Below are 12560 nucleotides of genomic sequence, written 5' to 3'. Positions count from 1 at the left end.
TTGCTCCAGTCTCTCCTATTGCACCACGGCCCCCATCTGCACCTGCTCGACCCTGAAAAACACATCCATGTAGGATATAGTACTGTATAAGGTACAGACAATACTAACATAAAAATGCAATATTTCAGTAAATAATCTCACCCGTTTCCCAGGTCGTCCGTTCTGACCTGGGATCCCCGACAGCCCAGGAGAACCCTGAGGGAGGAGAGCAGGAGAAACTTCATCAGTAAATAAAGATACTTTGGTTTGTTACTTCTGTTTAATTCAAAGGATGGTGTGTGTTTTCATGGCAATTAGCTGACTCACTGGTGGTCCCATGTCCCCACTGCTCCCCTTTAGACCAGTGGGACCTGATGCACCCTGAGATGAACAACAAGAAAAACATTTGTTTAGTAATTTCTATCAATAGGTTCATAATAAAACCTTTGATATTAATGTGCACATAATGGGAGACAAATATTTAGGCACACAAAAACAGATGAGTTGGATTTACTTAACCAACTTATGTCAACATTTTCCATTCAACTGAGATGAGTTAATGTAAAGCAACTTTCACTGTATTTGTAAACAAAATGAGAAAGTTGCTTTACCATTACTCATTAGAATACCACAGAAACTGATGACAATCACGTAAAAATGTTTATGTCTGTATATTGCTAAGATCCCTCACCAGTGGTCCAGGCCGTCCCCTGAGACCCAGTGGCCCTGGAGGTCCCTTCATTGCCAGCTAGAGTAAGAGGGAAGCTTTAATAAGGATTTGATCATCTTTACAAAAACGCAAAAAGGCAAAAAAATAAAATAAAATAAAACAAAGCATTTCTGAGTAATTAGATGTTTGGTACCTTGGTCTGCTGCAGGATGGCCTGAGCCTGAGCCTCCTGTGCAGAAACCACAGCACCTGTTCCCGGGTCACCGCCTGACTGGAACTGCAACCAGAAGAGCACACTCAATACTCCATCTAGTGGCCAAAACAGAGCACTCACACTGGTGTTTGGTACAGGCTAGAAATTTGAAGCAAACTAAAAAATAAGAAAAAGAACTTGGGAGAGAAATGTGACATATTTACTGCCTCCACACAGGAATCAGAGGACTGAAACTGTGTGAATCTAAAGCTGTAATTATTACAGGAGATCAGACGAATAAAGGTCAAATAAATAATGTGTTTTAAAGCACACACTCAAAAGTGCAGGAAGGTGTCAGAAAAGCAGCGGTTGTGTGTCTGTGTGTAACTCTGCAGGCTCATTTTTTTCAACAGCATTCATACTTTTCCACTTTTCCATTTGCCTTGAGGCTTTGTTCGGGTTAATAGGACCTCAGTCACAGCAAGCTAACTTACAGCACCTTCTGAGACCTCTGGGAACTCAGTAATCTGTTGCTGTTACCGGTATGAGCATGATGTTTCCTGGAGGACCTGGTATCCCATCAGCACCATTAAGACCCGGCCGCCCTGGAGGACCCTGACAGCAGAGAGACGAGCTCAGTCCCRGAGGAATGTCAGATCAGCAGCACAATCAGCRAACACAGGGCAAGTCTTTACCAACTCTCCAGGGTCTCCTCGTGGTCCCACTGGTCCCGTGATCCCAGGAGGTCCCGGCTCTCCCTGTGAACACACAGAAGACTCTGTTAGTGAGTAAGAATAGGATGGACTTCCTTTTTTAATAAAATCCTTTTACATGATCTCTACAGTTGTTGTGTCTGCAACCCCCTCAAATTGAAGAAAGTGTTTTTGAACCTGAAGAAAAATGTGTTTCAGCTTACAAACCATGCAGTAAACATCACTAACCTCAGGTCCTGGGGGCCCATATGGTCCTGTAATCTGTGTTCCCTGTAAAAAATGCACCAAAACAAACAAGTGGTCAAAATGGTAACAATCAAACCCACATCAAGTCTGACTGCAATGTTTAAAGTTAATATTATCATGTTTAGAAGCAAATGATACACTTCTGAAACAAGATCCCTCGGAGTAGTTTAGCTAGTTTAATGATTAAGACTAAAACATACAAAAGAAAATCATTTTTTTCTGTTTTTGTTTTCTTTTTTCTTCCGAATTTCACTTTATTCATTTCATTCATAACACAAATTAACAAAGTACAAAAAAACATGCAATCAAAATAACATCAAATAAAATGAAAGGCAGCAGAAGAAGAAATCTTATAATATCTGCCCCTTTTTTATACTCAAAATATGTTCAAAAGAAAGGTAAATTCCAACAAAAATCAAAACAAATGAAAACACTCAAAAAAATTAAAAATTAATATTTAAAACACCAACTCAAACAACAATTTGCATGAATTCCCTTATACTTCTCCATATTTCTTCAGAATACTAGTTTTTATCATTCTCTTCAATATAAGGATCTGGCATTTTTAACCTCATCTTCCATGCTGTTCCACAATCTTATTCCCTGGATAAAATAAATGTATTTTTCTTAATTCATTTTAATTTTTTAATTAATTATTATTATTTTATTTTTCATAAATTTTTCTTGTCTGTTCAGCTGAATTTAATCATCARTCAGACAAAAATGTTCAAGGTTAATTCAGAAAATAAAACATAAAACTTATATAAACTGATAGAATCAAACATACAAAGTAATTTGCTTCTAGTTATCACGCAATGTAAACAGAATAATACAGCTGTATACATGCAATACTATTCTTCCAACTACATGTTTATCAAAGCTTCTTGTGCTTTACCTCAAACGTTCATAAAACTGAATCTTTTGGTTTTTAGTAACAGATGAAATATTCATAACCAGTCTGAAGTTTCTGACAAACTCAGGTAATTATCTATTTTTATTTAATCTACCATAGATTGGAAACAAAAGCATGTTTTTTTTGTTTGTTTATTTCATGTTCTTTCTCTTTTTTATTTGTCAGCTTTTTTAAATCTAACACTAAAAGTCTTTAATTAAATTTGACTGGTAAGCTCATAAACAAACTGCTTCATGTCATCATCAGCATAAAACAAGATGTTTTTGAAATGTCTGATCAATTATGAATATGTTTCTGACAAATCTTTTAGGACAGATTTTGGTTTTCAGCTCTGTTTTCCTTTGTGGATATCTCACCTCTCCCAGAATGCCTTGTTCTCCTTTCTGTCCTTTTTCAGGTAGATTCTAAATGAGAAAAAGATGTTAGAACAACGATGATCAAAGATATTGTTTTTTTGTCTGTAAATGACTAAAGTTTGGGCTGCACCTGTGTGTCCAGAGAGTAACCTCGTTCCCTCTGAGCAGGTCCGTAGCGCTCGTCGTATTCCTCCTCATATTCGTACTCGTTCGTATGATAGTAGTTTGTAGTGTTGTCATAATCTTCGTACTCAACAATCTGATGAAGAACAGAAAGATGAAGGAGCGGACACAAGAGAAGGACTTTACAAAGCTTCAGCTGCTGCCGTCGCTCACCTCGTACTCCGTCACATTCGGCCCCGACGTCACCGAGGACACAGAAATGTCCTCATAGAGGTCGCTGTAGTCAAACTCCTCAAACTCCTCCACCACACGTTTCTTAGGTGTTCCCTCGGTCTAAAGTCCACACAAGAACAAAACATCAAAAAGCTCAACAGAACCGTACATTTTTAAAATGTGAAATCTGGAGACATAAAACATTAGATTTGAGAGATGAAATCATTTCCAGTTTGTCCAAGTGAACACTCAGTTGCAGAAAAAAAATATAAAAAATTGTATCCTTTTTTTTTACTTCTTCAGGCTTGAAATAAAAGGATTGCAAAACAGTCTGGAGATTATCTAAACAGCAWCTTCACCAAGCTGGAGCTGAAACACAACTGAGTTTGGTCATAACTGTCGCATAGTTTTAATGAATTGCACTTACTAATAGTGAGCTCAGAAATTTGTTAACTTTTCACAATGTCTAATGATAAACCTAAGCATCGTCCCTAACAAAGAGAAAAAAAAACTTTTAAAATGAAGAAAATGAGAAAAGCTTAGTCCTGTAAAACAGAGGACAAACCCATGTGGCATCAGACTTTCATCATTCTGGACCTAATTTTAATTAGATTTTTAAAATGGCTTAATTAGTGCCCCTTTTTGTGTTTTCTGTTGCCTTTTTGACATGAATTGCAGTTTTGGCAATGCTTTAGAGACTGAAAACTGAAAGTGTGTGATGAGTTAAACCAGACAATGACTCAAACAGCAGCAGGAGGAAATGACTGAAGCTGTGACCAGAATCTGGCAAAAAAAATAAAATAAAATAAAATAAAAATAAATAAATAAAATAAAACAAGGCATTTTTGACTAAAAAGGGGGACAGAGACAATAAGAGCAGAAATAATGTGGAAAATCTGAGCAAAGGAGTCTTTGAACAAGAGTTCATGACAAAATGAGTGAAAAAAAATATACAGGATTTAATGGTGATTAAACGATGTTGGGGACACTGGCTGACAATCTGACAATCAACCCAATGAGCTCTTTCAAAAACTGAAGCTGGACAATCTTTGTATATAAATATTGTAAAAGATGTTGAGAGGAGCCAGTTGAAGTAAGAATTTTCTCTAGATTCCCCAGACCCAGGACACTGAAGAGACTATGTCTGTTGGCTTCCCTGCTCAAGCTGCTCCGTCGCGACATGACTCCAGAACAAGTGGCAGATACTAGACTGATGGATTTAACAAATCTGTACTTAGCACAAAAAGTAAGAAAATTTGTGTTTGGTGGATTATATTTATGCAACAATGCTTCTTTGCAATAAATCTTATATCAGGCACCAGATTGGCAGCACCCGGAGGTACTAAAAGCTCAAAACAGAGAAAATTTGGCAAACTTTTCGTGTCTGCAACCCACATAGCTCTACTACTCACCACACAAATGCATGTTCCTTACAAATGTGGCACCATTTAAAAGGGAAACTAAAAGGCTTTCCGACTATAAAATTGACTGCCAAGAAGCATTACAACAAAGAAACATAATCTACCAAACATAAATGTCCTTACTTTTTGTCTTAAGTTTATTTAATCATAAATCCATTCATAGTTTTCAACTTTCTTGATTTCTGAGTAAAATAGACCAAATGTGACAAGAACAGTCTGTGTTGTAAAAACTTCAGCTCTTTCTGGCCTCTCACTGTTGGTTTGTTGGATGAGAACTCACCTCCTCAGTGGGTGTCAGGATGCTGTCGTAAGGTAGAGGCGCATCACAGTCTGGTATGTAGTCCTGACAGTAGGACTCTGCTGCTCTGGGATCATCGACGAGCAGCAGCTGTTGGATTTCTCCCTAAGTTATGAAAACACACAAAACAAATCTTGGAAGTCAGCGACGCCCAACGTCATCAGAAACGCACGTGTCGGATCGCACCGCACATATCATCACCATCATCATCATCAATCATAACCGTACAGCAGTGCATTTATCTAATAAAATGACAAGGCTCACCCGCCTGGTTTTCATGTCTCAAACTTTTAATGTGTTCATCTAGTCGGATCAAAGTGACTCAACATACTGCTTTTATCACCACTCTGCAGTTAATCGTCTCCAGAGCTTCAAGTCTGCACATGGCTTCCACCATCGAACACGTCTTTCTGTTTTATACAAACACACACGCACACACACATTCACACACAAGTCCAAGCTAAATAAGGCTAGATGTTGCTTAGTTAAACAGATGATCCACCTGACATAACAAAGGTCACAGTCTGCACTCAGAGTCTGCAAAAAGGACCTCAAGCCACAAATAACAGCCCAGAAACGGAACTTATAAAAGTGAACAGGCTTGAATCTGTAAAGCTTTGTTTGTTTTGACTGGGTTAATTTCTGCACGACTTCCTGATGAGCTCATATTCATATTAAAACGTTACCACATAGCTCAGGAATGTAAAGGTTTTAGGTGGTTTACGGAGCTGCACTTCATCCCTGCAACCACTACGGGGCGGTGTAGAGAGATAACCTTTCATTTTTTTTAATTCATGATTTTATCAGATAACTCAAAGCAGCACAAAGAACAGGAGAGTTTAACCCTCCTTCTGCCCTTGGGTCACGATGAACCACAAGAGCTCAGTTTTCAAAACGAGGCTTCGAGAGAAATTTTGACTCAAAGGCAGCTGGCGAGAGTTAACTAAAACTTGGAAAAATGAGGGAAAACGTTTGCAAGAATTTTTGTTTCAGTTTTTGCAAGCAAAACAACTTCATCAATGACATATTTACATATATTTTTAAGACGGGTAAAGAAAATAAAATTAATGTAAATTTTATATTTGTGCGTGGTGTTTTTTTAACTGCACATCTGTAGATGACAGTAGTGTGCGAACGTGTCTAATTCTGCAAATAATTTGAAGATGAAAGGGAAAAGGAGCATTTAAATAAAAAGCTGATTGGCCAAACATGAACGTATGAAAACTTGGAAAATCCTCAGTCATATTTTGTGAAGTGTGCTATGGCATAAACACAAAGTACAGTGAAAACCTTTGAAACTCAGGCGTTTATTTACAACACGCTGGAAAAAGTCCTAAAAGTATCCAATCAGTTTGAGTCGTGCACTTTTTTTAAAAAGTGCACAATCTTTGAAATGTGGTTGTGTGAAAATGTTATGAACACTCAATATCCTACCTGTTCTAGATGACTCTTTGAATAAYCTTTGCTTGGAGAAATAGTTTTATTTTTGACCAGATTGATGAGCTATTGGTTAGTCTAAGTTGGGCTAAGACTAAAGCATATTTTTTCTGTTTTAAAAGGGCAATATCATGTAAAATCAAAAATTTTGAGCTTTATATCGTGTTAAAAAATCATTACCTCATCAACATGCCCAGAGTCTTGCTTCGACTCATTCATGCATGTTTGAGAAATCCTGTACTGTTCTGAGGCAGCTATTCAGGAGAACAAAAATGTCTGATTGGCCCTGGATCCGCCTTTTAGGAGCAGCTCCTCCTCTATCTGTGTTTCCAAGCCAAGCTTCCTCATCACAGAGCACGCTTCCCCCGTGACTCCTGCAGGCTATCAGTAGCAACATCTAGCAAACAACTGGTGAAACTGCATCTGCTGAGCTCCTAATACTATTTTTCAGTCCAGTCATTTYTGGATTAAAAAATGGATTTGAGGAAATGGATTTTTAGGTGCCAAGGAGACTAAACTCTCAGAAAGAAATTTAACAGTGGACTAATAAGATTATTACTAAAAGATGATGCAKTTCCAACAAACAGAAGTCGTCTGCCCAGGTAAGCTGAAAAACAACTTATGTTGTTTTGTTCACATCGTTGTCTATGTGTGATCTACCATTCGCCATTCGTAACTTATATTACGATCTGTGTTCWTTAGTTGGCTCACATCAGACTTTAGTAATAAGCTTAACACTGTTGTGTGTGTGAGAATGACTGGGAGATATCTTCCAAGCTGAAACCTCATCTCTCTACTCAATCCTGTTCTTCAGAAAACACACTGTACTTTCCAGGTCCGACGTGAGATCATTCAAGTAAGGTTCAATTGTATCCTGTGTTACTATTTTTCAAGACCGATATTGYATAGTGTTACTACTACTTTTTATAATTATTATTACAACAAAATACAACACTCATAAGACCGGTTGTGAACAGCAGGAAGTTGTGATGACGTGCAGAACTGGGCATGACGGAATCAGTAGAAAGTTCTTAAAGAGACAGAGGCCAATTTAAAGGCATTTWGAACTGGCTATGATGCAAAGTCAAATCARTTTTTGATTTATACWAATTGACAGYATTTTTATAACGACTGAAKGTGACATAGTTACTTAATTTTGGTATGGAATTGCACTAAATGCCTGAAAAACACATAATACTGGCCCTTGAAAATAACTTCAATCTAAATTAATCTGCAGACACTATATGATATTATGCACAACACAAAATTGTCCAGACTAGAAGGGGTTCTCTGCAGACTCAAAGTAGGCGTTTCTCAAGCATAAACACTGATTGACTAGTTGTATTTGCTCTGTTCTTTTGAAAAGGTTGTTTCTTCTCTTTCACTTTTCTTTCATTTTTGACTTTAACTACTTCCATATTAATTTTAGCAGACAAAACTGATTTTGATTATTTTAATCAAATCGCAATGTATCTTTAAAAACAAACATTTAGTTCTACCTATTTCTAAATGTCTCAAAAAGAAAAAAATGCTACAGACTGTTCTTATTTTTAAATGTATCTTGGAGTTCTTTGTTAAGAGAAGGGGAAATAATTAATAAAGACGTTGAGTCCATTATTGGCGACGTCTTCATTTAAACATAATAACGGTCGGTTAACATGATCTACTTGTCATTATTATTTCTTTATTTCTATTAAGTCTTCTGATTACCTTGGTAACAAGAGCAAGTCCATGAAATTAAATAACTAAATTAAAGTCTGATATTAGAAAAGTAAGCTAACAATATAAAGAAGCACCTAAGCAACGATCATCCAATCAACGGGTACCCCCCACGCGTCCGTTCTGTACGAGATGATGTGGGGGAGTACGAGTCCCCGAACACAGACCCTAAAGTTAACCATTAATCCTGATCCCTCATGTTAACCACAAACCCTAAAGTTAACCATTAATCCTGATCCCTCATGTTAACCACAAACCCTAAAGTTAACCGTTAATCCTGTGACGCAACCCGGAAAAGCCGCGGGCGGCAAGGACGGACGTGCGGGGTACCCCCCACGCATCAACATATTGATTGTCAATATGTTACGAGTCCGACATGAGAACATGTTATAATTACAGCACAATGTGACATGGACAGCAATGATTTATAAAATGGTTTATAAACATCATTTTAATGAACCACTTTGACATTTTGATTGAACTTGTTTTAGAACAGCAAGAATCCACTTAGCCTCATTTGAACTCATTGTAAGCCCATCAGTTCAGTCACAATTAAACTATTTTTCTGCAGACCGATATCATTCAAAGAGCTTTTTAGAACAGGTAAGATAATAATTGTTTATAATATATGTACAGAACCTCATTTCATAATCAAACTAGCTGATTTTTGCTCTTTTGCAGTCCCAATCTTTCCCTCTTTATAAACAAAAACATTTTAGATCATGGCAGCAAAGTTTTTATCTTTAAACTTTGTTTGATGTGATGTCTTTTTTTTCTGCCAGTTTGATAAATAGAATAAATTATTGCTCTTATTTAAAAAAAATGCAGTTTCAGTTTACTGATGYGCTTGCATTGAACCTCGTCTCACTTTTCTTGTTACATTTGACACCAGCTGTCTAAACTCACCTCAAACACGCCTTCGTCCAGCAGGCGCGTCCCGAACACTGTGACACCATCGGTGCTGACCCGAGGATCCTGACCTCTGAGAAGGTCCAGGGTGTCCACCTTCTCACAGTCCAAGTACAGGGTCACCGCCTGACCCTCGACACTGTAGGCAACTCTGTGCCACCTGGGGAGATTGAAGGAAAGAAAAGGCACTTTGTAACACCGYATCAGTCAGTTTGTACTATAATACCAGTGGAGTTTAATGAAGTTTTTGTTTTCTCCTTATATTTTAAAGTGATCCTCAACTATTTTATTATTATTGTAGTTTTTTTTTTTGTCAGTGGACTTAAGATGAAAAAAGACTATATACAGTATATATCCAACTCCAACAAAAAACTATGTGTGCAGGTGCCTGTGTTTGTGGAGTTACCCACTTGCCGTCAGCCAGGTTGATCTTTCTGAAGATGGGGTAAAGTTCTGGAGTTGGCCGACCCTCGTGGTCCTCATACAGGAACACGGGAGAACGAGCAAGCTCCAAACCCAGCTGCTGTGTTCCCTGAAACATGAGCAGAGAGACCATATGGAGTTGTGATTCAGTGGGTACAATCAGATACAGCGGAAGTATGCAACAAAAAAGGATTGAGGCGTTATTTTTATGCATAAACCAAAGAAAAAGAAAAATGTCTCGCTTCAGTTTTCCACTGGAGTGGTTTCACATGCCTACCTGTGTGTCATACAAAGACAAAAGAAAGACTTGAGATCCCTTTGCAGCTTTAACTGTTGTCATCAGTGAGAAGTTCACAGGAAATGGTGAATCTGGAGGGAATGGACATGTGCACGATAAAGTAAATGCTTCCATGTGCTTCTCTGCCAAACAAGCCCTGCAGTGGTTCGTCAGACGTTACCTGGGAAGAGTTGTTTGGTGGGTGCGCTTAGCTGAATCTTCTTGTTGATTTTAAAGGAGAGGTCTGTCTCCTGTCGTCCGTTCCTGCTGGTGCAAAGTCCTGCCTCCAGTGAGACACCCTCCATGTCCTCTGAAAGCTCCAGGACCTTCAGGATGTCAATGGGATTAGCTACAAAGACAAGGAAAAGACACTATAACTGACAGGATGGGTGGGTTTTGTCATGAATGGATTATTATTGTGCTACTTTTTATTAATTAAACAGAAAAATCAAGACATTATAAACATATTTATTGTAAAGTTTTTAGCATGTTTGTGCAACTCTGGCCCTTCAGTGTTTAAATGTAAAASCTTCAAGGTGTCCTGTGATGTGTGGGGACCCTGCAGGGTGTTGGGTGCGACTTGATTGGATCACATATGTTCCACTTCTCACTGTGGGAACTTGGTCCAGTAAAGATCTGAGGGTTTGCTCAACTCTTTGTTTCTTCACCCGGGGTGGTGTCAAGCTCAAGAGGGGCAAAAATTAAAAACTTGTTCCAAGCTAAGGGACAAACTCAGTCAATAATTATTGAAAACATATATGATTTYACCTTGTTTTTATGTAGGTCAAATTATTTTGTAGAAAATAAGTCCAGTGATATTTTCTGTAGTTTATAACATACATGTTTCAGTAAAAAAAGGAAAAAAAACTCTAACTTAAAAGGAAATATTTGCATTTATTTCTCATGCCTCACTTTCTATTACCAACTTTTAYATTTATTATTTCTTAGAAGTTCACTTAATCACAACCCACACTCATCCACATCTCATTAAATTCACTCTATCTAGGAGACACAATTAATCTGGATATGTTGCCAGAAAGAAAACAAGCTGAAATACAATAGGAGTAACAACTTCTTATCTTTTCTTTTTAATTRGGAGTAAAAAGTCCAGATAATTTTGTAAAAATGTAAGGAGTACAAGTAAAAAGTTGGCTTAAAAATAATTACCCAAGTAAGGTAAAAAAATAACCAAAATTCCTACTTAAGCACATTAAAGAAGTATTTATACTTTGTTACTTTTCAGTGTCTTGTTCATGAACACCACAACGTGGGCATGGGGGGAAAATGAACCCGTGATTGTCAAATTAATGCAACTTTTTATGGCTTTACTGTTTAGAGGAGCCTCTGTCATGCAGGGGTAGTTTTCAGTACTATGCTTCACTGTAGTGGCACATCATCTGAACTCAGGCTTAAATCAAATGAAACTAAGGGCCGTTATGCTGCACCTGATTTTCAGCAGGCCTTCAAGTTCTGCAGAAACTTGTTAATCACTCAATCATTCAAACCAGGCGTGCCAAAGCAGAGGAACATCTAAAACATGCAGGATTGTGGCCCACAAGGACCAGGATTGGACACCTCTGGTCTAAAGTGACATTCTGATGCAGTGCACATCACACCAGGATCACAGGTCAACATAAGCTACACTAAACTAAAAAGTTGGATTTTCTTTCACATGCACCCTTATTATAGAACGCAAAAATCTGCTCTCAAAAAAATCTGAAATTTCAGAAGAATAAACTTGTTTTGGAGCAGATGTCACAAAGAAAAGAAACAGAAACAGTAAAAGATGCATTTAATTTAGAGAACATTTCCAGAGTTGTAAATGTAGCAGAAATGCACATGTGCGTGCGCACACACATTTCTCTGAACACTGCAGACACAAATGTGCAGACAAAGAAGAAACATGAAAGCAGAGTTTAAACGGGGAGAGACTGGAGAGAAATGGGCAACATATTGAAAAGTAGTTTTTTTTTTTAAGAAGTAACAGATCGTGATGAAGAGGAGGGCATGTCTCTACTGGCCTGGCTCCTTTTTAAACTTATTTAGGRGGCTTACGTAATCCTCCATCTCCATCTGCTGTGCACCTTTACACACTTACACCTCACACACTCTTTTTGCGTGTGTGGGTGCACAYGAGGTTAGCAAAGCTTCATCGTCTGAGTGCCAGATGTATTTGTTCTCTTTTATTTTGAGTTTATCCATCTGTTCGTCCATCTGTCCACATGTCTCCCAGCTTGTAATTCTGTCTGTCATGAACTTGGTATCACATCATTTCCAGAAACACTTGATGCAAAGGATTGTTGTTACAGAAATCTGTAAAAAAAATTGGCTTTTGCAGTTAGCTTTGCATTTTGAGCTCTAATTGCTGATTGTGGTTTTGTTATCTACAAAATAAAAGTAAAAAGCAAATGTTAGCGATAATTTATCTCTAACTTATTTTGCAGAACATTTTTTAACTTTTGTTTCTAAATCCCAGGAAAGTACTTCTCAAATGTTTCATACTGTAGTACACATTTAGAGGCAACTATTCCTTAAAACCAGAGCTGTACTCAAGTAAGAGTATTACTTCAATATAAGTAAAAGTAAAAAAATAGCTGTCCAAGGAATTACTCAAATAACAGTAAAGACATGTTTTTTTTAAAAAAAACTCTGAGTAGTACTGTACTGAGT

At 37.6% G+C, this 12560-nt stretch overlaps 1 protein-coding gene across 1 annotated transcript in view; it reads right to left on the bottom strand.

Annotated features, from left to right (window-relative positions):
- LOC106522728 (collagen alpha-1(XI) chain) overlaps window positions 1-12560 on the bottom strand; it is a 51351-nt gene that overhangs the window by 23822 nt on the left and 14969 nt on the right. The window contains exons 2-17 of the mRNA XM_014015863.1: window positions 10072-10239; window positions 9891-9982; window positions 9601-9722; window positions 9188-9350; window positions 5108-5230; window positions 3407-3526; window positions 3201-3329; window positions 3071-3118; window positions 1784-1825; window positions 1538-1600; window positions 1383-1457; window positions 843-926; window positions 671-727; window positions 307-360; window positions 142-195; window positions 1-52 (exon numbers count right to left, since the gene is read on the bottom strand). Of these exons, the coding sequence (XP_013871317.1) occupies window positions 1-52; window positions 142-195; window positions 307-360; window positions 671-727; window positions 843-926; window positions 1383-1457; window positions 1538-1600; window positions 1784-1825; window positions 3071-3118; window positions 3201-3329; window positions 3407-3526; window positions 5108-5230; window positions 9188-9350; window positions 9601-9722; window positions 9891-9982; window positions 10072-10239 (1446 nt within the window). The remainder of the gene's footprint in view (window positions 53-141; window positions 196-306; window positions 361-670; window positions 728-842; window positions 927-1382; window positions 1458-1537; window positions 1601-1783; window positions 1826-3070; window positions 3119-3200; window positions 3330-3406; window positions 3527-5107; window positions 5231-9187; window positions 9351-9600; window positions 9723-9890; window positions 9983-10071; window positions 10240-12560) is intronic.

This window comes from Austrofundulus limnaeus, unplaced genomic scaffold, assembly GCF_001266775.1.
Source record: "Austrofundulus limnaeus strain Quisiro unplaced genomic scaffold, Austrofundulus_limnaeus-1.0 Scaffold135, whole genome shotgun sequence".
NCBI classification, from domain to species: domain Eukaryota; kingdom Metazoa; phylum Chordata; class Actinopteri; order Cyprinodontiformes; family Rivulidae; genus Austrofundulus; species Austrofundulus limnaeus.
The sequence above is the reverse complement of the archived record's forward strand: the minus strand, read 5'-3'. Positions and strand labels throughout refer to the sequence as shown.